At 48.3% G+C, this 20,956-nt stretch overlaps 1 protein-coding gene across 1 annotated transcript in view; it reads right to left on the bottom strand.

Moving 5' to 3' along the window:
* jarid2b (jumonji and AT-rich interaction domain containing 2b) overlaps nt 1-20,136 on the bottom strand; it is a 74,985-nt gene extending 54,849 nt beyond the window's left edge. The window contains exon 1 of the mRNA XM_063009657.1: nt 20,089-20,136. Within this exon, the coding sequence (XP_062865727.1) occupies nt 20,089-20,136 (48 nt within the window). The remainder of the gene's footprint in view (nt 1-20,088) is intronic.
* Between the last annotated feature and the right edge of the window lie 820 nt (nt 20,137-20,956).

The following is a 20,956-nucleotide window of genomic DNA, read 5'->3' as shown; positions in this document are numbered from 1 at the left end:
AGGAAGTCGCGCCGATCAGATTCTGTTACGTAGACGCAGACTCCCACTCGCTTCCACCCCGAACACGCGTGACGCTTCACAAACACGCAGCCACGGGGGCACAGAGAAGTTCCATGAGAGGCTCGGCGCCTCACGCACACAACAACCGCCCGCGCATTCTTATCTTGGGGTTCAAACCCGACTGGAGCGGAAAAGAGGCTGCGCTGGAAATCTACGGCGGCTCGTTTCCATGCTTTGTTCACCAACTGAACTCGAAACGTCTGCCGTGTGTGTGTGTGTGTGTGTGTGTGTGTGTGTGTGTGTGTGTGTGTTGATCACAGACGCGCGATCAGGTAAAAACAAACAAACAAAAAAAAACCACGGCGACTCCAGTCCACCACGAGCAGCGCTCTTCACGTCTTCACCCGTCATTTAGCTCGTCGATACTCGCCCCCTTGACCCAGATGTTACAACAGGAGCTGATCTCAGACCAGGAGGCGATGGGGGGTACACGGAGGGGAACCCCGTCCCCTCCAGATGTGAGACAGATACGCGGGCGGCCTTGACGTAACTCCCCGAATCGTTCGTGTATAAACAAACACGCTGGAAATTTTTTAAATTATGACTAAACCAGACGTCTCGCTTTGTCACTTTTGCTTTTTTGCCTTTGATAGCAAGAAGGTCATGGGTTCGATTCCCAGGTTGAGCGGTCCTTGCATGTTCTCCCCATGTCTCTGTGGGTTTTCGGTTTCCTCCCACAGTGTGGGTGTGATGTACTGTAATGTACTGGCACCTGTCTGAGGTGTTTCCTACCTTTCGCCTAGTGAACTGTACCCACTGCGACCTTGACCAGGATAAAACGGTGGTAAAACAGACCATGAATGAATGAATGAATGAATTCAAAACAAGGCGCTGGCTGGGAGGAACCCAGTCATCCAATCTCAGTGTCTGACCTCACAAACTATTCTGACTGAACGAGCCGAGCTGAGCCTGTTATACCCTCAAAATAGTTTATTAATAGAATAAACAACAAGCTTAAGGTCAGGTGTCTATAATTTTGGCCACATAGATTTTAATAGCTACACTCACTGTCTGTTTTATCAGCTCCACTTACCATATAGAAGCACTTTGTAGTTCTACAATTACTGACTGTAGTCCATCTGTTTCTCTGCATGCTTTGTTAGCCCCTTTCACCCTGTTCTTCAATGGTCAGGACCCCCACAGGACCACCACAGAGCAGGTATTATTTAGGTGGTGGATCATTCTCAGCACTGCAGTGACACTGACATGGTGGTGGTGTGTTAGTGTGTGTTGTGCTGGTATGAGTGGATCAGACACAGCAGCGCTGCTGGAGTTTTTAAACACCTCACTGTCACTGCTGGACTGAGAATAGTCCACCAACCAAACATATCCAGCCAACAGCGCCCCGTGGGCAGCGTCCTGTGGCCACTGATGAAGGTCTAGAAGATGACCGACTCAAACAGCAGCAATAGATGAGCGATCGTCTCTGACTTTACATCTACAAGGTGGACCAACTAGGTAGGAGTGTCTAATAGAGTGGACAGTGAGTGGACACGGTATTTAAAAACTCCAGCAGCGCTGCTGTGTCTGATCCACTCATACCAGCACAACACACACTAACACACCACCACCAAGTCAGTGTCACTGCAGTGCTGAGAATGATCCACCACCTAAATAATACCTGCTCTGTAGTGGTCCTGTGGGGGTCCTGACCATTGAAGAACAGGGTGAAAGGGGGCTAACAAAGCATGCAGAGAAACAGATGGACTACAGTCAGTAATTGTAGAACTACAAAGTGCTTCTATATGGTAAGTGGAGCTGATAAAATGGACCGCGCTGCTACGGATCTCTCGGGATCTCCTCTCGTCTGGAGGAAGCAGACGAGCAGACGGACGTGAGGCCAGTGACTCCGCCCTCGCTCAGAGAGGAAGCGGCGACTGTAAACAGAAAAGGGAAACTGAGGGCGGGGGGGGGGGGACACGGGGACGGCGCGAGTCTCTCCAGATGCGTCCTCGCGTGAGAGGGCACGGCGGCGGGTCCGTGCCAGCTGGGTGGACCTTACAGAGGAGCGTTTTTATCTCCACGCCACCATCAGAGAGAGAGAATCTAATCAGAGCCGATCTGAGCGGATAAGAACGCGGACGAACACGCCGAGTCTCCGGGAAATCGTTCCACGTTTTTTACATTCCTTCAGCTTCAAAGCTCGGGCGAAATCCAGAGCTCGTCCGTGTTCGATCGCTCCGCCGTGAATAGCGCGCTCCTTTGTGAGGGCTATCGGTACGGCCGGGCGCGTCCGGCGTATAACGAATCGATGCTGAGAAGAATTCAGCCCAATCACAGAAGCATGAATGCGGAGCGGCACGCGAGGTCATACAGACAAACCACGAAGCTCAAAAGACAGGAGTAGAGGAGGATGAAACTACAGACTCACTGACTAGGTAAGGGAACTCGCCAGGCTTGAGACGGGGAGCGAAAGTCAGTAGCTACGACCGGCGATGAAGGGAAAGAGTACTACTACTTCAACATGTGAGCGTTGGGCGGGGTAGCCGGCCTAACACGGGCACTCGGGGGGCACACCTCCGCTTCGAATCTCAGCTGGGAGAGGGGTTTCATTATAACTGCTGCAATTACGACCTCTGCTGGTGGTCGATGGTGCTGCACAGGAATAATGTGACTCTCTGTGCGCGATACGGATCTCTACATGAATCCACCCAGTGCGGGTAAAAAGAAGTGGTCGTCTACTGCATTTACATTACGTTTACATTTACAATTATGACTGAATACAATACAATACAATACAAGCAATTAAGAGTTAAGGGCCTTGCTCAGGGGCCCAACAGTGGCAACTTGTGATGGTGGTGGTGGTGGGACTTGAACCGGTCACCATCTGATTACTAGAACAGCACCTTGACTGTTGAGCTACCTCTGGCCTAAAACTGGTGGAACTCTTTGCATTTACAATTGAGAGTTAAGGGCCTTGCTCAGGGGCCCAACAGTGGCAACTTGTGGTGGTGGTGGGGCTTGAACCTGCAACCTTCTGATTACTAGTACAGCACCTTGACTGCTTAGCTACCACTGGCCTAAAACTGGTGGAACTCTTTGCATTTGAGAGTTAAGGGCCTTGCTTAAGGGCCCAACAGTTGCAACTTGGAGGTGGTGGTGGTGGTGGTGGTGGGGCTTGAACCAGCAACCTTCTGATTACTAGTACAGTCGCCTTTACATTTGAGAGTTAGGGACCTTTCTCAGGGGCCCAATAGTGGCAACTTGTAGGTGGTGGGGCTTGAACCAGCAACCTTCTGATTACTAGTCCAGTACCTTAACTGCTTACCGCTGCCATAAAACTGGTGGCACTTTTTGCATTTACATTTGAGAGTTAAGGGCCTTTCTCAGGGGTCCGATAGTGGCAATGATGGGGCTTGAACCGACAACCTTCTGATTACTAGCCCAGTACCTCAAATGCTAACGGTGTGTTATTGTGTGGTGTGAGGTTTGGTTCTAGCCTGCTGCTTACCACGTGACAGGCAGTCGTAGCTCAGCGGTTAAGGACCCGGACTTGTAATCAGATGGTTGCTGGTTCGAGTCCCACCACCACCAAACTGCTCTAAACAAAACCCTTCACCCTCAATATGCTCAATTATATTCAGTCATAGTTAAACGCGGCTTTGGATACAAGCGTCCGCTACATGCTACATATGTAAATATATATTGGAAAAAAAAGGCGCGGCCTCATGCTAGCAAGAACCACGACTAGCGACGCTCATTACGCTTCTTTGAGCTCACAAACTTTTATTAGCATGGCGCGGCGGAACAAAGCGGCGAGAGCTTCAGGCACGGACACGCACGCTCCTCAAAAACAACTCCGTCAGCCAATCAGGAGCCGCAGACGAGCCGCAGACGAGGGGCGAGCCAGCCCGCGCCCACAGTCACGGTCACGCCCGTCCCGACCCAGCCAAAAGCACCGGCATGGCGCTCGAGCCTGGCGTTCGCTTCCCTCCCCGACTTTCACTTTTCCCCCCCCGTGTTCTGCCCGGACGATCGTGTGCCAGCACGCAGGCAGAGTTTCGGCTAACCCCGGGGGCCTGCGGTGCGCCCGGGCGGAGTCAGACGGGAGGTGGAAGGTCGCGTCGCGCAGTTCATGCAGGAAGGAAACACAGAACAGCGAGAGGCCCAGACGGCTCGAGCCGCGCCCCCTCCCTCCCTCCCTGACCCAGTTTCACTCGCCACACGCCAGAACGCGCTACAATAAAAATCATAAGAGACGACGAGCGGCGAGCAGAAGCGCCATCACCACGGCGCTCAGCGGCGCACTCCAGACGATACACGCTGTACGGTTCACGCCGCCGCACTGGGCCGCGCCTCCTCCCTCGCTCAGTCATAACAAAGAGAGGCCCGGCGTCAGCGCCGAGGGGCGAGAGGTGTTAACAGACTGACAGGAGCGCTCCCGGATTTACTCACGCTACCGAACCCAAAAAAACGAGGCTGCCGTAACTCACACCACCTTTTATTCCGTCTCTCTCCATGAGCCTCGTGCACGACTCTGGGAATGTTTCCACACTGTTGCGTTTGGAGCATGTCTGTGAGAACTTGTGACCGTCGTGACTGGCTCGCAACCACAAACAAGTAAACAAAGATATAAACATACAGCCACACTGCCTAGGTCAGGCTGCTCTATTAAGCACAGTTAATAAACTAACACAATAATCAGTGCTAGCCTCTTGGGTAGAGCTTTGGTTTTAAATCCTGGCTCTACCATGCAGCCACTGTTGGGCCCTTGAGCAAGGCCCTCAGACCTCTCAGCTCCTGGCTGCGCAGCCTAGTTGATGAACCTTGAGCAAAGACGCTCTTAATGTGGAACAGCATATAACAGCATTCTGCATATGGAACAGTTGTCGCCTAGTGGATAAAGCTTTGGGTTTGAATTGGGCCCTAGAGCAAGGCCCTTAAAAATCTCAGCTCCAGGGGCGCCATACAATGACCCGAGCTTCCAAACGAGACGGGACACTTGGGAATAAATTATAGTACTGCACATGTGCTGACTTACTGTATATTTAACAAATAAAGATGCTCCTCATATGGAACAGTGGTCGCCTAGCGGGTGGGCCTTTGGGTTTGAATTGGGACCCTGAGCAAGGCCCTCAGACCTCTCACCCCCTGGCTGTGCCTTGACCCCAGCTTAAATACGAGATGGGACACGTATACATTTTTTTATTGTACTGCACATGTGCAGACCTGAATTTGACAAGTAAAGACACTCCTCATATGGAACAGTGGTCGCCTAGTGGGTTTGAATTGGGCCCCTGAGCAAGGCCCTTAAAGCTCTGAGCCCCAGCATCTTACTGAGCTGAGACACGCATAAAAAAAAATTATTTATTAGACAAATGAAGATGCTTCTCATATGGAACAGTGGTCGCCTAGCGGGTGGACCTTTGGGTATGAATTGGGCCCTTGAGCAAGGCCCTCAAAGCTCTCAGATGTATGTTTACGACAAACGACGCCGTGTGTGTTGCAGAGGTCGAGGGTTTGCAGGGATCAGTGTTCATAACGACTCCTGCTGCCTCACGTGGACCCGGGTACTTTCCGCCCGCCTGTCCCACCGGTCCCAACGGGTCAGGTGGGCAGGTCCTCAGTACCGATCGATCAGCTCCTCTGACGGGCGTGTCGGGGTCTCGTGTTACAGGGTGTGTGTGTGAGGTCACGCATGGCTGAAGTGACCGTTACACCTTCACACCTGCTCACACACACACACACAATATATATATATATATACACACACACACACACTCTCTCTCACACACACACACACACACACACACACACACACACACATGAAATATACACACGCACACTCACGAAATATATATACACACACGCGAAATATATATACATATATATGTACACACACAATATATATATATACACACACACACACATATACATATATATATATATATATATATATATATACACACACACACACATATACATATATATATATATATATATATACACACACACACACATATACATATATATATATATATATATATATATATACACACACACACATATACATACAGTGTATCACAAAAGTGAGTACACCCCTCACATTTCTGCAAATATTTTATTATATCTTTTCATGGGACAACACTATAGAAATAAAACTTGGATATAACTTAGAGTAGTCAGTGTACAACTTGTATAGCAGTGTAGATTTACTGTCTTCTGAAAATAACTCAACACACAGCCATTAATGTCTAAATAGCTGGCAACATAAGTGAGTACACCCCACAGTGAACATGTCCAAATTGTGCCCAAAGTGTCAATATTTTGTGTGACCACCATTATTATCCAGCACTGCCTTAACCCTCCTGGGCATGGAATTCACCAGAGCTGCACAGGTTGCTACTGGAATCCTCTTCCACTCCTCCATGATGACATCACGGAGCTGGTGGATGTTAGACACCTTGAACTCCTCCACCTTCCACTTGAGGATGCGCCACAGGTGCTCAATTGGGTTTAGTCCATCACCTTTACCTTCAGCTTCCTCAGCAAGGCAGTTGTCATCTTAGAGGTTGTGTTTGGGGTCGTTATCCTGTTGGAAAACTGCCATGAGGCCCAGTTTTCGAAGGGAGGGGATCATGCTCTGTTTCAGAATGTCACAGTACATGTTGGAATTCATGTTTCCCTCAATGAACTGCAGCTCCCCAGTGCCAGCAACACTCATGCAGCCCAAGACCATGATGCTACCACCACCATGCTTGACTGTAGGCAAGATACAGTTGTCTTGGTACTTCTCACCAGGGCGCCGCCACACATGCTGGACACCATCTGAGCCTTTAAGTTTATCTTGGTCTTGTCAGACCACAGGGCATTCCAGTAATCCATGTTCTTGGACTGCTTGTCTTCAGCAAACTGTTTGCTGGCTTTCTTGTGCGTCAGCTTCCTTCTGGGATGACGACCATGCAGACCGAGTTGATGCAGTGTGCGGCGTATGGTCTGAGCACTGACAGGCTGACCTCCCACGTCTTCAACCTCTGCAGCAATGCTGGCAGCACTCATGTGTCTATTTTTTAAAGCCAACCTCTGGATATGACGCCGAACACGTGGACTCAACTTCTTTGGTCGATGCTGGCGAAGCCTGTTCCGAGTGGAACCTGTCCTGGAAAACCGCTGTATGACCTTGGCCACCATGCTGTAGCTCAGTTTCAGGGTGTTAGCAATCTTCTTATAGCCCAGGCCATCTTTGTGAAGAGCAACAATTCTATTTCTCACATCCTCAGAGAGTTCTTTGCCATGAGGTGCCATGTTGAATATCCAGTGGCCAGTATGAGAGAATTGTACCCAAAACACCAAATTTAACAGCCCTGCTCCCCATTTACACCTGGGACCTTGACACATGACACCAGGGAGGGACAACGACACATTTGGGCACAATTTGGACATGTTCACTGTGGGGTGTACTCACTTATGTTGCCAGCTATTTAGACATTAATGGCTGTGTGTTGAGTTATTTTCAGAAGACAGTAAATCTACACTGCTATACAAGTTGTACACTGACTACTCTAAGTTATATCTAAGTTTCATGTCTATAGTGTTGTCCCATGAAAAGATATAATGAAATATTTGCAGAAATGTGAGGGGTGTACTCACTTTTGTGATACACTGTATATATATATACACACACACACACATATACATATATATATATACATATACTGTATATATATATATATATATATATATATATATATATATATATATATATATATATATATAATTTATACACACGAAATATATGTATATATTTACATACACACACACGAAATACACACACACACACACAGGTGGAGGGATTATAGGTACACTACATGGACAAAAGTATGTGGACACCCTATTAATAACCCTCCTCACTTCTTTGCTTTTGACTTTCCAGCAACAGTTTAGGGAAGGTCCTGTCCTGTTCCAGCATTCCCTTGCCCTGACCTCAGCCCCACTCAACAGCTCTGGGATGAACCGGTACATCGACTGAGAACATCAGCGCATCAGCAATAACGCAGTTTATCTCGGTAGCCTGGCCTCCTAGTTCTTCATTATTGATGATTGACAGCAAACTTCTCTTGACTTCTCTGTGCCCATATAAACAGGACTGGTTTGATTGCACATAATACGTAAAAAGCACATGGAACAGCGGCCCTTTCTGACTTCATGTCAAGGTGAAATTACATTGGTCCAGATGATCAGACGAAATCAAAGAAGCACTAAATCCGGGTTCACAACACACACACACACACACACACACGGAAGCAGAGCTGAAGCAGAACTATAGCAGGACTGAAGCAGAACTAAAGCAGGACTGAAGCAGAACTAAAGCAGGACTGAAGCAGGACTGAAGAGGTGCTGAAGCAGAACTATAGCAGAGGTGAAGCAGGGCTGAAGCAGGACTGAAGCAGGACTGAAGAGGTGCTGAAGCAGAGCTGAAGTAGGCCTGAAGCAGAGCTGAAGTAGAGCTGAAGTAGAGCTGAAGCAGAACTGAAGCAGAAGTATGTCCTGAACATCATTAAAATGTCCGTTTATGATTCGGTTTGGCAGAACACCGACCCCCTGATCTCTGTGTAGGAACCTTAGAGACACCAGCAAGGGTTACGCTCTGTGTGTGTGTGTGTGTGTGTGTGTGTGCGCGCGTGTGTGAATGGACAGGGTGATAAGATTAGCAGTTAGCAAGGGATGCAACCACAGCAGAAAAGTGACAGTTGGCATGAGCGAGCAGACTGGCTGACCACAGAGAGCCTGCACAGGTGTACACACACACACACACACACACACACACACACACACACACACCTCTGCGCTCTTCCTTTAACTGACACCATCATATCCTCTCAAACACACCAGCGCATTCGACTCACCACTCGTACATACGCTGTTAAACCAAAAGTATGTGGAAACCTGACAATTATTATTATTATTATTATTATTATTAATTATTATTAACCCCAGGGCCTCTCGACCCTCCCCGGCTCCTTCACATTCAGCATCCAGGACGGAGCGGCGAGCGGGGCGTAAACACGGCGTCCTGTCATCATAATGGTTTCCATGGAAACATAATGGACGGGCCCCTCATTTTTAGGCGTTTTTCGGTCACTATGGGAACGTCTTTAAGTGGTCAGATGAGGGATGCTCGAGCAAAGTGATGGTTTGTCTACGTTTATTAATAGGGAACGGCTTCAGAGCTCCTCACAGAGCCCACACACACATACACATATCATTACATTTTCAGCATTTAGCAGACGCTTTTATCCAATGCGACTTACACGATGAGCAATTAAGGGTTAAGGGCCTTGCTCAGGGACCCAACAGTGGCAACAGGGCTTGAACCGGCAACCTTCTGTTTACTAGTCCAGTACCTTAACCACTGAGCTATCACTGGCACTGGCACTGGCACGCACGCACGCACGCACACACACACGTACCAAAAACCTAAAGCTACAAACACTATCCCAGCACCAAAGAATCCAGTTCCAGAGGACAAAGGTACCAATTTCAGTGCCAAAGATCCGAGTTTCAGAACCACAATATAACTCACATACAGCAGTTCTCAGTTCTGAGTTCAGGTACAGGTTCTGGGGCAGGGTACTGGTTCTTAAGCAGGATAAAGCAGGGTACTGCTTCTGGAGCAGTGTAGAGCAGGGTGCTGGTTGTGGAGCAGGGTACTGGTTCTGGAACAGGATAAAGCAGGGTACTGGTTGTGGAGCAGGGTAGAGCAGGGTACAGGTTGTGGAACCGGGTACTGGTTCTGGAGCAGGGTACTGGTTCTCTTTCAGAAAACTTGCTTGGCTGTGTACAGTGACACCAGCACTAACACCAGCAGCCCTACCAGGTGAACCACCAGTATAACCAGTACAACCATTAGCAGCACCACTACCACCAGTAAAATCACCAGCACAACCACCTCTAGCAACACCAGTTCAACCACCAGCAGCAGCACCACCGCCACCAGTACAACCACCACCATTCAACCCAGTAAAATGAAGCAAAACGAAGCTCTTTCCTAACGAGGGAACGAGCGAGTGCACTTCAGAGGGAACAGTTGTCGACGGCAGGGTCACATGCGAACAAGCAAGGAAAAGGGAACACATCCAACATTCACACACTCACACACTCACACACTCACACACTCACACACTCACACACTCACACACTCACACACTCACACACACCAAAGGAAAAGATCGGCAGCCAAAAGATGATTAGCACACACACACTTCTGTTTACACATCAGAATTTCTATCGCCGTGCCTCTGCAAGTCCTTTTGAATACATGCACTCACATGAACACACACACACACACACACACACACACACGGTGCCCCCTCACACAAAATGGCTCTCCATTCACCACCTACAGGAACAATACCAGCCACATGGCACCTAGCCGCTCTACTGAGCGCGCTCAGTACAAGCACAAGGCCGCCGCAGCACTTCACCTCACACACACTTTATTCAGAAAACGGCGGGAGCGCCGGTGACCGAGGGCCGAAGGTTTTCCTGCAGGGCCGCGTCCCACCACCCACACGAGACGTGACGGGTACGGCCGAGCTTTATCTCCGATCGTACGGGTCGGCGGAGTCGAGTTACGTAACGCCAACAAACACGGAACGCAAACAAGAGTAGTTTCTGTTTACTGTTCGACTGTACGGCGCCTCTCACTGGTGGAGACGGATCAGCTGACGTTCTGGCTTCTCTTCTTGTTTTTTTTATATTTAGGTGTCCAATTACTTTTGGCTATGTATGTGTAGTGTATAACTCCAGTGCCAAAACACTGGGTCCCAGTACCAAATACTCCAGTTCTAGAGCACAAAGGTACCAATTTCAGTGCCAAGGATCCGAGTTCCAGAACCGCAATGTAGTTCTGACTCACGTACAGCAGTTCTCAGTTCTGAGTTCAGGTACTGGTTCTGGAGCTGGGTACTGGTTCTGGAGCTGGGCAGTGGTTCGGTTCAGGAGACTGGTTCTGGGGACTGGTAGTGGTTCTGGAGCAGGGTGGGGCAGGGGACTGGTTATGGAGCAGGGTGGGGCAGGGGTATGGTTCTAGAGCAGGATAGCGGTTCTGGAGAAGGGGACTGGTTCTGGAGACTGGTAGTGGTTCAGGGGACTGGTTCTAGAGAAGGGTGGGGAAGGGAACTGGTTCTGGAGCAGGGTAATGGTTCTGGAGGAAGGTAGTGGTTCTGGAGCAGGGTGGGGAAAGGAACTGGTTCTGGAGCAGGGAGCTGATTCTGGCGCAGGGTGGGACAGGGTACTGGTTCTGGGGACTGGTTGTGGTTCAGGAGACTGGTTCTGGAGAAGGGTAGTAGAGCAGGTTACTGGTTCTGGGGACTGGTATTGGTTCAGGAGACTGGTTCTGGAGCAGGGTAGTAGAGCAGGTTACTGGTTCTGGGGACTGGTAGTGGTTCAGGCGCAGGGTAGTAGTTCAGGAGCAGGGTGGGGCAGGGAACTGGTTCTGGAGCAGGGTGGGGCAGAGGACTGGTTTTGGAGCAGGGTATTGGTACTGGCTCTCTCTCAAAAAACACGCTTGGCTGTGTACAGAGACACGTATTAATGTACTTAAATGTCCTTATTTATTAATGTATATATGGTGTATAACTCAAACAAAAGGTGGTCGTGCCAGTGTGCCCGTCTGAACTGAACCCTGTTCCATAGTCGCCATGCTAAGCTCAGATCTACCACGTCACACCGCTTAAAAAGAGAGAGAGGAGAGAGAGAGAGGAGCATTAGCATTAAAACAGAGGGATAAATGAAGCACACGGAGCTCATGCCGAGCCCAGGCCGGGCACCGCCGCATAACAAACACACTCAGCCCCGCTGCTCTCTCCTCACACACGGCCCCCGCGCCCCCATTTACATCGTAAAGCTGTAGGGAGAGAGTGAGGGGGGCCTCGGGGGCAGGGTCACGGCCGTAGGGCCACGGGGGCCTCGGCCCAGCGCTCCAGTTTTGTTTCCTCTTTTTGTGCTTGGCCCCCCCCCGTTCATGTGTGTGTGTGATGAAACGCATGCTGACAGCTCCTTTACATTTGCAAAGGGCCCCGTAGCAGCTGTGCGCGTCCCACTGCAACACACACACACACACACACACACACACACACACACACACACACACACACACACACACACACACACACACACACACACGGCCCCCCCCCGAGCCCAGCTGAGCCACAAAACAAAAACAAACATACAGAACGGATTCTCCAGTTTCTTTCGGGCACTGCCAACACGATGGTATTACTGCTCGTCATTACATCATCAGATCGTCACATCATCAGCGCATCATTACTTCGGCTGATTGTGACTTATTTCCCCCCCCCCCCAAAAAAAAACCAAAAAACAAATAATAATAAAGTACAGTGGCGCCACTTTGTCTAAATCAAGCGAGACAACGAATTCAATCCTGCACCTCCTAGTTTATTCCACCACGTTTTCCTTCAGAGTGGGCACTCGGGATCCAGGGTTTGAATCTCAGCCTCACTATCGACCTGCCGGGCGCCTGCATGGACCCGATTGGCTAATGTCCCAATGTGTTTGGGATGGTTAAAATCACCTAGATAATAATAGGTGCACTTGTCAGTGCGCTCTCAGTGCAGGACCCAAGCCCGAACCCGGAGGGTGGCGTCAGGAAGGGCATCCAGTGTTAACACTGTGGATTAAAACGAAGCCCGTGATAAAAACACACCCTGTTTATATATTTATATGGGCACAGAGAAGTACCAGCTGTGGACTGACTGTAAAATAAAGCAAGCGCACCACAGGCTGAGGAAAAGCTGGTCTGTTTACGTTCCTCCTGCTAATCATGGTACAGACGCCAGACACTGAAGGTGCCTTCAGTCCACTAGAGGCCTTTCTGCTCACAAACATGTCAGACTCAGCCGCTAAACTGCAAGCATTCTGCCGTTTTACATGGTGGCAGAGTGGAAATAAATACGATCCGCTGCTGCGGTTCACGTCGACACCCACGATCCAGAGCCAAACTTCTACCAACCGCAAGTGAAGGAGATCACACAACCGGGTACGGACACTACCACCAGCCCGGGGCACAGCCTGGCACAGTCAAGCATCAGAAACGACCCGAAAACGAGGTGGGCGGGGCCGAAACGAGGAGCGGTTTGTGCCCAAGTGCGCCAATCGAATCATCCGCTCCTAATTCTGTTTGCTTCCCTCATGGTGCGTTTTTATCCGACCCTCGGTGCACGTGATGAATTTTAATAACGCGTGCAAGTGTGTGTTTTTTTTGGTGGGGGGGGGGGGGGGGGGGGGGTGTATAATTGTCCTACGCTAATTAAGGGGGGTGTAAATTAGGAGAGCGAGGAGCTGTGCGGTGAGCGCAGGCCCAGGGGACGTCACGTCCTCCTTCTCGTTGTTGTTCCCCTTTGCCAGAAGTGACAGGCGGAATCGGCGGCGGCGTGGAGGTGACGGGATCGGCTTTGTTGTTTAAACGGCGTCTGTACGAATTACCCAGAACAGAACCGTCTCTTCGGTTTGGTTTAACACGGTGCTGTACAGGTGTGGGTGATAACAGAGAGGTTCTCCGTGCATGATACGGATCTCCGTACAAACCTGCCTGGTGTTGGTGAAAACAAGCGGTCAGTACTGCGTTAACATTTGGGGCATTTAGTAGATGCTTTTATCCAAAGTGACTTCCAACTGCGACTGAACACAACGCAAGCAATTAAGAGTTAGGGGCCTCGCTCAGGGGGCCAATGGAAGCAACTTGGCAGGATATTCTGCTAGCACACCAGCGCCGAGATTCTGAACTCTTCGGTTCGAAACTCAGCATCGTCACCGGTCAACTGGGCGGCATCTAGCAGGAATAATCCGCAGTGCCTGCAGCAGACACGGTTCTGCTAGAGCGGGATGACCGGACTATGTGGGCGGGGTCTTTAAACGCTGTGTAAGGACCCTAATCAGGCTGCATGGGTGAAAAAGGGTTCCGCTAAGGGCTATGCGCGGGTCGAAGGAGGCATGAGCAGCAATATACCCACCTCGACTGCAATCAGCAGCGGAAGACAGATTGACTACGTGAAAATGGGAGGAAATGCATAGATAAAATGGGACTTGAACCGGCAACCTTATGATTACTAGTCCATACAAATTGATGCACGTGTGTGGGGCCATAAGGTTTGGTTCTAGCCTGCTGCTGTTGGAAATGCAGTCTGGGAATTGGACATGATTAAATTAGAAGGACAACTGAGGGAACAAATGCATAAAGAAATTCCTGCTGTATCCCAAACCACACAGTACACAGTACACAGTACTGCTGTGAACAGTATGTCCTTATTAGTGTGCTATAAAGACAACCACGGACCGTACACTGCAGCTTCACAGGAACAGTTTAGGGAAGGTCCTTTCCTGCTCTATAAAGACGTAAAGAAGATCTCGGTTTAAAAACCGGCACAGAACCCTGAGCTCAGCCGCACTAAACGGGCACAAAGTCCCACAGACATACTTCTTAATAAGCCTTTGAGGTAAGAAGCTTCTTAGAAGAGCTGCTGCTGTTGTTATTCTAGCTGAAAAGGTCACACAGAGGTCACTCTGTTTTAATACAGTTTGGTCAGGCGTCCAAATACTTACGTACCGTGTGTGAACGATAGGACGAACCGAGGTTAGAGATGTGAGGTGTGCGTGTGTTTTAGTGCTTCGAGGTAAAATAAACCTTTATGTTTATATTTAGAAGCTTTGGGTCGCTCCCGGAGTCGGTTTATTATAATACCGAGCATTTTTGTGCTTTTCTGGTTCGTAATTTTGCCTGAAGCGACAGGGCAATTTACTGTCTCCAGTTCACCTGACTGCACGTCTTTGGACTGTGGGAGGAAACCGGAGCTCATGGAGGAAACCCTCGCAGACACGGGGAGAACATGCAAACTCCGCCCCACCTGGAGATCGAACCCAGGACCTTCTTGCTCTGAGGTGACAGTGCTACCCACCGAGCCACCTTGGATCTGGATTTAGATATGATAATAAAAAGTCCTGAATGTTCTCAGGTGGGTCTCTTTAAATAGTTCCCCCAAATTTCTTTACCTTCGAGACACCGGATTGGACTTGTGGGGTTGAGAGCGGGACCGTCCCAGTCCCAGTACGTGTTTTATTGTTACAGACTGGTGCTTTATCTCATGTCAGTAATCATCTATGCGTCAGGTGATGGGTTTTGGAATCAGACTCTTATATTATGAAATCAGAAAGCTCATTTGGGGCAAGCCGTAGCCTAGTGGTTAAGGTACTGGACTAGTAATCAGAAGGTCGCTAATTCAAGCCCCACTACTGCCAGATTGCTGCTGTTGGGCCCTTGAGCAAGGCCCTTAACCCTCAATTGCTCAGACTGTATACTGTAACTGTAATGCAAGTCGCTTTGGATAAAGGCGTCTGCTAAATGTCAAAAATGTACATGTACATTTTATTTTGGTGATGGGGTTCAATCCCACGGACAACGTTTCCACCAACACTGCGGGACTGGGGTACAATACTAGGGCGTCGGTGACACGCTGATTTACGGTCTATTCATTAATTTAATTAATTTAATTATTTTCCTTTATATTCTTTACTTTGAACTGTCATATCCGTGCTGTTTTCTGTCCTAATAAGCAATACTAGTGCTGTATACATTTATTTATCATTTTAATTTATTACGATTTTAACGTCATGTTTTACACACTTCGGTTACATTCATGACAGAAACGGTAGTTTCACAGACACGGGGAGAACATGCAAACTCCACACAGAAAGGACCCTGATGGCTCCACCTGGAGATCAAACCCAGGACCTTCTTGCTGTGAGGTGACAGTGATACCCACCGAGCCACCGTGCTGTATAAATAAAGAAGATTATTATTATTATTATTTGAGTATTCAGGAGGCGGGTTTAAGCGTTTATACACGTGGGTATAAGTACCGTCCGCTTTTTAAAACACAATTTCAACCCATTAGAGCCCCACCAGTGCCATACCGATAAGTGCACCCCTCACACCTCGGTATGCTGCATTCGCTGTAGGTGGGCGGCGGGTTAGAGCGCTTTAGTTTCACTGAACTTCTGAAATGACTCGACACCCAACACTGAGAAGTCGAACTCCGGCTAAAGGGCGACGCTACCAAAAACATCGTATCTACCAGGCAGGCGAAAACAACAACGGTGCTATCGGCCGGCCGGGCGTCCACACAGCCATGACCAGCTATGTCTAAAGGATAGGCGGGGCCTGTACAGGGTGTCTTAACCTCACCACCATCCTGACCAGAATGAAGTGAGTGATCAAATAACGTGAAACAGAAATGATGAGGATTTTCTCTAAACAGTCTGAAGTAAACAGAGATAATCGCTCGACAGAAAACTGCAGCGTTCGGCTGTTTTTTAATAACAGAAAGATATTTTTAATATCAGAGCTGTGATTTATGGCGGCATGAAATGAACCCCAGCGATTTTCTGCTTGATAGAGACACAGTGACATCACTGGTACCGTTTCTCCTTTTTTATTATTTTGGAGATCCAGGGTTAGAATCTTGGTGGCACTATCAGCCAATCGGGTGCTTGCATGGGCACGATTGGCTGACGTCCGAGTGGAAAGGGGGCGGCAATTAAGAGTTAAGGGACTTAATCAGGGGGCCAATAGAAGCAACTTGGAAATGGGACTTGAACCAGCAACCTTATGATTACTAGTCCATAGAAATTAATGCACGTGTGTAACCCATAAGATTTGGTTGTAGCCTGGGTGTGGGTCGGTCAAAGCTCTCCTTGGTCATAAGGATGTCTGCACAGCAGTGGAGGCGAAATACGGTCTGGGAACTGGACATGATTAAATTGGAAGGAAAACTGGGGGGGGGGGGCACGCACAGCTAACAGGGGGCACGTTTGACAGTGTGCTCTCAGCGCAAGTCCCAAGCCCAGATTGAAATATATGGAATAAGGAATGTTGCCTTCTCTGAAAAACAGAAGCACAAAATACATGCAACTGGCAACCGAATGCCAACCTGTGATGATATGCCAACCGAGAATCACTGTAATATTAGAGGAGTAATATTAAGATGAATCTGCAGTAGTGCAACAGTGATGTACGATCAAGCCAGTAAAGATCTGATTTGCAGACCGCGCCTAGTCTCCAGTTCAATCCGATCCCAGCACGCGGCCGCCTCCTCCTCCCTTCCCACCGCTCCAAACCTCTCAGGGATCCGGTCCTCGGGTCCTCAGGGGTTCCCATGGCACAATCTACCTGAGGTTCAGGTTCCTGACACACCTGAGCCGCCGCCAGCCTCCGACTCTGCACGGCCCGAGAGTCCCTGAGGACGGAAGCAGCTTCCAGAGAGCTTCGGAAAACAAATGCAGCGTGTGCATGGTTCCCGCATGTGCACATTTTCAACACGCACCTGATGAACCTGTTGCAGGTCCGAAGAGAAGTTGAGAGAAAACGTGTGCGTTTAAAGCTGAAGAATGTGCAAAGTCTGGCCCATTTCACTCGTGAGCCGTGTGGGGAGGCATTGTTATGCGAGGCATCGGCACGGCATGCGGGTGCTCTGTGTTTTTGCCTCTCCAAACATATGCAAAACTGGAGGAAACTGAAGATTCCCTGCAATCTGTTTCACACGTATTTAAAACGAGACGGAAATCAATCAGGATCAGGCCGAACGCGCCTCTTTAACCAGGCCGTTTGCACCGCGCACCCTGGGGTGACTGCACCGAGCAGATGAGTTGCTAGAGAGCGAGGGGGGAAAAAAATAAAAGCAAAGAAGACATGCACGGGTGCATCGACATGAAAGAGGTGGGTAACGCTGCAAGATTTTCCATAAACGTGTGTTCAACACCTATCTCGACTCTATCAACACCACGACGGACTCACAAACAGCTTCTGTACAACACGGGTTCTATTTATAGATGCTAGTGTACATAAGATCCGTTCCTTTCTGCATTGTTTACACCTATTTAAAAGTTTCAATCAGCAGCTAGTCGATTCTTTGCTTTCTTGCTGGAGCTTTTGACCATAAAATCTCTTGAAATCTAGAAAGAATCGATTCTAGAAAGAGAGAACACGAGTAAAAACACACTCAAAACTACATGCACTGTTTATACTACCTTTCTAAACATATCACCACATCAGATCAGACTTGTGAGGAACCTTTTGGGCCTGGAGGCCTTCCTCACAAAGCCAGAGCCATAAACTAAACATTGTAAGGGGGTACGGGGGTACGGTTGTATCGAATCTACCTGGATGTGAGGGGTTGAGCTTTCCTGCCATTCTAAAACATTCCTGCCATCAGTAACTGACAGGAACGCTGACAGAGCCTAACGTTACGCAAAGCTAGTAAGTAGATTATGTTTATTTATGATTTTATATCAGTAAACAGAGGGGGAGGGGTTCAGATCCCTTCTAATATATATTGTGGTAAAATATAACAGCCAAGTTTTTTGTTCTAAGGACAAAGCATCCGCTTAGAAAGACCATAAAAAATAGATAAATAAATAAACAACACAGTCAGTAAATAACAGGTCACACTAAAGGTCAACTAGAAACTTTACTTCCTAAGAGTCTCTTTTGGTGTCTTAGAGGGACAAATACACCCGTTTTTTATTAGGAAATGTATTAAATAATAGAATTTAAAGGTCACAAGGATCCTAAAGCGATTGGACTGTTCTCTACACTCGGGTAGATCTGAGAGCTTCTCCAGGAGGGCAGAAGGTCGGAAAACTGGAGCACAGGGGTAGAACTGTTCTAGCTATCATTATGAACCAATGTTGGCCGAAAGAACCACAGTTACTTCCCGTCTCGCTCTATTTAGATCTCTGTTTACTTTTTAGAAGAACTACTTGTTTTGGTGATGCTTCCATGCTCTGTGTGTCATGCATTTTGTCGTGCTTGTGTTAAATGTGTTCGTTCTTGGGTTGTGAAGTGTCCTGGAGCAAGGGAAGGAGCTACATAAATAAAACTAATCAGAATCAGATCAGAATCAGATTTATTGGCCAAGTATGTGAATACACACAAGGAATTTGGTTCCGGCCGGTGGTATCTCTCAAGCAATGTATAGCTTAATACAAGCAATATGCAGATATGTAAGCTAGCAGCTTGTTATATATTGCTGCTAATTATATGTGTTATATAATGATGATAAGGAACCTTGGTGCTCACCTTACCACCTTTATAAAGTTGTAAAATACATATGAAGTTGTGCATACATTTTAAAGATTACATTCTCACATGGCTCGAACACTTTAGCTTGATGAAGATGAAGTATGGAGGGTGGAAAGTGAAATTCCTGACATTTAGAATTATTAACCATTTAATGAACCTATTAAAAACAACAAGCCACCCCCCCCCCCCCCTCCTGAAAGGGATTTGATTTAGGGATTCTGAAAGCGCATTTAAGTCTCATATTGTTCTACTAAGTGGAACATGTGAGATGATTCTGAAAGGAACTTTGCGAGGAAACCAACATAATAACGAGGCTTTTAAAAGAAAAGTAGGGAGGCGTGTGAGCCGAGTACAAACCGTCCTACCCAGAACTATCACTCGTAAAGAACCAAACAAACAAGAAACCCTTATTATTTATTCCTGAATGCACGTTAGCGCTGCACACATTTCGCTTTATGTGCAGAACGCTCGAGTGGGTTTGGAGAAGCTCGGAGTAAGAAAGCACTCCGATATGGCTGCTCCGTCGAACAAAGCCGAGCTGAGAACAATCGGGGGGCTCGGTGGAACGGTGGTACGGTTTTATCGCGCAGAACCGAACGAATCGAGAACCGTTGTGCTGTTAAAGTGAAACGACTGAACAATGCAGGCGTTCCGGAGACGAGCAGAACAGCGGCGGAAGCAGCAGAACTCCAAAACGTTCGATTAAAAATAACAACAACAATATTAATAATAATGATAATAATATTAATAATAATAATAATGAAGCACGCGAGTGATCTTCAAAAGACTTTCCCGGATACAATGTATCAAACGATATGAAATGCGTCATAATAGCGCCGGCGAGATCAAAGCCTTTGAAGTTTGTAGGGTTTGTTTGAAGTTAAAGCGCAACCGCGTGTCGAGAAAGAAAAACGAGGAAACGCTGGACTTACATCTCGCCTCTTGTGGATGATGTTCCTCTTCGGTCTGTCCTTACTCATCCTGATACCCCTCCAAAAAATATATATATATATCAAAGGATTTCGGTTACATCAAAGACAGAAGAGCGACATGAATTTTCCACGTTTCGAAGCGTAGATCCTCTTCCCGTTTTTCCTCTCCCCGAGTGCAGGAGGAAAAAAATCCGGTTTAAATCCCCCGGTGGTGGTAGTTTCTCCTTCCTCCTTCCTTTTCCGGATCTTTATTCACCAGTAAATGCCGCGGAAGGATAGAAAAATCAATCGATCAGTGATCCGCGATGAAGAGTGAAAACAAAAAGCCGCTTCTCCTCCTGCGCGGCATAGTTAGAAACAACAAACTTCCATTAGTCAACGAGATGTGTGATGCGCGTGCACGCCTCCACACACACACACACTCACACACACACTCACACACACTCTCACACACACACACTCTCACACACACACCGCCGCCGCCGATCAAACGAGTCACATTTTATCTAATACGAGCGCCTGCAGATCACACACACCGCTCGATCCAATCGATACCACAACCGATGCGCGGCCCTGTGTGTGAGCGTGTCCGGGAGCGCGCACGACGACGACAGTCGAACCCTCCGGTGCTGCATACAGTTCATCTGACTGAGGTCCTTCCGTTCTTCAGTCACGCACGCGCACGCGCACACGCGCGCACGCGCACACACACACACACACACACACACACACACACACACACACACACACACACACCGAGCACAGCGGGAACTTTAAATCCACAGTGCAGTTAGGGACCGGGGTAAAATTACTGCACACATGATTAAGGGTTAAAAAAACTAACTTTTAAACACCATGGGATTTTTTA

Source organism: Trichomycterus rosablanca, chromosome 2, assembly GCF_030014385.1.
Source record: "Trichomycterus rosablanca isolate fTriRos1 chromosome 2, fTriRos1.hap1, whole genome shotgun sequence".
Taxonomy (NCBI): domain Eukaryota; kingdom Metazoa; phylum Chordata; class Actinopteri; order Siluriformes; family Trichomycteridae; genus Trichomycterus; species Trichomycterus rosablanca.
This window is presented reverse-complemented; position numbering and strand designations above follow the sequence as displayed.